Source organism: Photinus pyralis, unplaced genomic scaffold (genome assembly GCF_008802855.1).
Source record: "Photinus pyralis isolate 1611_PpyrPB1 unplaced genomic scaffold, Ppyr1.3 Ppyr1.4_LG1, whole genome shotgun sequence".
NCBI classification, from domain to species: domain Eukaryota; kingdom Metazoa; phylum Arthropoda; class Insecta; order Coleoptera; family Lampyridae; genus Photinus; species Photinus pyralis.
Genome location: NW_022170249.1, coordinates 27,519,772 through 27,522,867, shown reverse-complemented (window position 1 = coordinate 27,522,867; position 3,096 = coordinate 27,519,772). Strand labels below are relative to the sequence as shown.

The 3,096-nt window shown below is 34.6% G+C and overlaps 2 protein-coding genes across 6 annotated transcripts; one reads left to right on the top strand and one right to left on the bottom strand.

Moving 5' to 3' along the window:
* The first annotated feature begins 856 nt into the window (after positions 1 to 856).
* Positions 857 to 2,133, top strand: LOC116159189. 5 transcript variants are annotated; one of them, XM_031472135.1, is made up of 5 exons: positions 857 to 1,029; positions 1,134 to 1,348; positions 1,407 to 1,569; positions 1,616 to 1,651; positions 1,706 to 2,133. In XM_031472135.1, exons 2-5 carry the CDS (start codon positions 1,168 to 1,170, stop codon positions 2,043 to 2,045), a joined length of 720 nt encoding a protein of 239 aa, XP_031327995.1. In that variant the 5' UTR covers positions 857 to 1,029; positions 1,134 to 1,167; the 3' UTR covers positions 2,046 to 2,133. The 5 variants fall into 5 exon arrangements, with proteins under 5 accessions (XP_031327995.1, XP_031327994.1, XP_031327993.1 ...); XM_031472134.1 differs by having other exon boundaries at positions 1,118 to 1,348; XM_031472133.1 differs by having other exon boundaries at positions 1,106 to 1,348.
* Positions 2,049 to 3,090, bottom strand: LOC116159188 (putative nuclease HARBI1). The gene is made up of 2 exons (XM_031472131.1): positions 2,570 to 3,090; positions 2,049 to 2,524 (listed from the first exon to the last, which is right to left on the bottom strand). Exons 1-2 carry the CDS (start codon positions 2,959 to 2,961, stop codon positions 2,131 to 2,133), a joined length of 786 nt encoding a protein of 261 aa, XP_031327991.1. The 5' UTR covers positions 2,962 to 3,090; the 3' UTR covers positions 2,049 to 2,130.
* Between the last annotated feature and the right edge of the window lie 6 nt (positions 3,091 to 3,096).

Genomic DNA, 3,096 nt, shown 5'->3' with positions numbered 1-3,096 from the left:
AGTCTTTCACAGGTACAAAATTATCATATTTCAACACATTTTTTTAGAGATGTTTTGACTTTGAAAACGAATTCCAAAATTAATAAGATTGCGATCTTGGGGATCTAGGACGACGCCTTGAAGAATTCGAATTTGAAGATGAATATGCTAACAGTGAGTTTTCCTATTGTTTCGGAATGTATTTTTATTTTTCATGTAAATTTAAATGTTTTCTATTTCATTTTTGGTAATACATTTTGACAAATGTTTTAAATTTTTGGTGAATGTATAAATAAAGAAACACGAATTTGTTTATTTCTCTCTAGCAAGTAAATTAAGGATGTGAAGGTACATCGGGGATATTCTCTATTGTGATGTGGCTTTATTTCCAAATCACACCCAACATTAACAAAAATTTTATCTAACAATAAACAAAGAGAGAACCCCCTATCTAAATCAGGCATATATAAAATTCAATGTAAAGATTGCGAAGCCCCTTACATAGGATTAACCAGCAGAAACATTACAACACGCTTCAAAGAACATATAAACAACAGACCAAAATCAGCTGTAGGCACACACCTTCTCGAAGATGTACACAACACTGACTTAAACCACACACATCTCTTACACCCCTGCAATAACTATTCAAAATTAATTATACTTGAACACTATGAAATAGAAAAACATAAAGCACAAAATTCTCACACCCTTCTCAACGGAAACACAATTTTCCCATATTTACAATTACATAACACCACTCCATAAACACTAACACACATATACATAACCTACACCCAGGCGCCCATTCCATACTACGTCCATGACGCACCGCACGCCTATGAATCCGACCTAAGCTATAAATTTCACCTGTCTAAAGGTACATTTACATTCAATTCAAAGTCGAATTTCTCTTGATATGTGACAGCTTGTCAAATGTGGTGGCCATACTACCATTTACATAAGCGGAAATTTGAAGCGCACTTCGAAGTGCACTTTGAAGTGGCGCAAGCACGCTTGAAGAATTCAAGCAGAACGTTAAATTTATAGGTTAGTGTTCTTTTTTGACAATATTTTTTGATTGTTTACATTGTTATCCATATCCATAATCACGTTTTAATTAAAGTTCTGCAACTAGGAGATTGTTTTCGTAGCTGGCACAATAGTATTGATACTTTGACTTCCAATATGAATTGTATTGAGAGTGAATCCGAGGTGGTGATAGAAATACCTGAGTTTAATGAAGAATTATTTCTAAAATGCATTTGCAACTACCCTGCGATTTACAACCCAAGCAGCAAGGCATATAGTAACAGAATGTTAAAAGAAACGGCTTATGAAAATATTGCCCGTACCATGCTAACAACTGGTAAGTCAGTACTCGGTACCTAACTGCATGTAGCATAATTATATTGTATAATTTGCAGTCGACATTTGTAAAAGAAAGTGGAAATCACTTAAGGAGAAATACAATCGGGAAAAACATAAATTAGAAATGATGTCTAGAAGTGGTGCTCCTGCATTCCAAACCAATAAATGGCAATTTATGTCATTCTTTGAATATATGTATGATGATGTGACACCAAGGAGGTAAGTTCATAATATCATTACAAATAATTAATAGTGCGATTTTTAGTACGCAGTCCAGTTCATTGAGCGATACAGGTAGAAGGTGAGTTGTGATTAATTATGCAAGTAATTGTAAATAAAAAACTTGTTTTTTTAGTAGTATTGAACTTGAAGAAGCTGCGGATGTGACACTTGTGCCATCTAATGAAATGAGTTCATCTGTATTGCCATCAACTTCAGCTTGCAGTACACCCCCTCGACGAACACAGAAGCGGAAAATTACCCAAGATAATGGAAAAGATCCTGTAATTGAAATACTTTCCAAAGTTAGCAATTCAATTGAGAAGGTGAGCAACAGTGCAGTAGCCAATGATAAATTCACAGATTTTGCACGGTATTTGTGTGCAGAACTTCGAGAGTGGCCATATGATAAAGCGAATGAATTTATGGATGAAACATTAATTAGATTATTACAAACAAAAAGAAAAATTGTGTAAATGTAAATTCACAAGTTATTTTTATATTCCTAAAATCCTATTTAAATGTGAATTTCAAAATAAATTTTATTTTCTATGTACTACATTATTCAGTTCTTTTTATACAATCCCACTGCCATGGACATAAATCACCCCCAACGCCATTTACATATTCTTTAATGTAGTCACGAAGCTTCCAGGCAGCCTTAGCAGCATTCCGGTTCCCAAAACGTACAGTACCAGATTGAAATGCTGTATTTTCACTGACCATATCTCGCCAACTGCCAGGTTGAATAGTACCATTTGTGTCCCTGTCTACAACTGAACTGTTATAATACATGTCAATTTTCTCACTTTTAATAAAATTATGCAGGCATACAACTGCTTTAACAATTGCATCAACTGTTTCTGGTTCAGCATGTATTTCGCGAAGAAATATTCGAAATCTGGCAACCATAATGCCAAAGGTATTTTCAATGACCCGTCTTCCTCTTGACAACCTTAAAAATATTCAGATATCAACATGATACTTACTATAAACTAACCGATAATTAAAAATAAGTTGATCTTCAGGCATACGTTTCTCCCGTTTGCTGTAAGGTCTTAATAGATTGGTCAGCAAAGGAAAGGCCTCATCACCAATAAAAAATGTTGGAACAGTACAATTGTTGGGATCGTTTGGTAAAGGACAACCTATTGGTAAGTTTAATTGCCCTGATAATAATTTTTGCCCCAAACTGGATTTTCTAAATACACCACCATCACTCTGAGCTCCATAAGAACCAATATCCACATAGATAAAATTATACTTGGCGTCACATACAGCAAATAAAATTGTGCTGAAGTATTTTTTATAATTATAAAATCTTGATCCTGAATTAGACGGGGCTCGGATTCTAATATGTTTCCCATCCATTGCGCCGAGTGTATTGGGCATTTGCCATAAGTTGTAAAAGTCTTGTGTCACTTTTAGCCAGCCCTCTTCTGAAGGTGGCTTTAAATATGTTGGAGATAGAACGGCCCATAAAATATGACATGTTTCCCATACAATGTTACATATAGTTGAAGGATG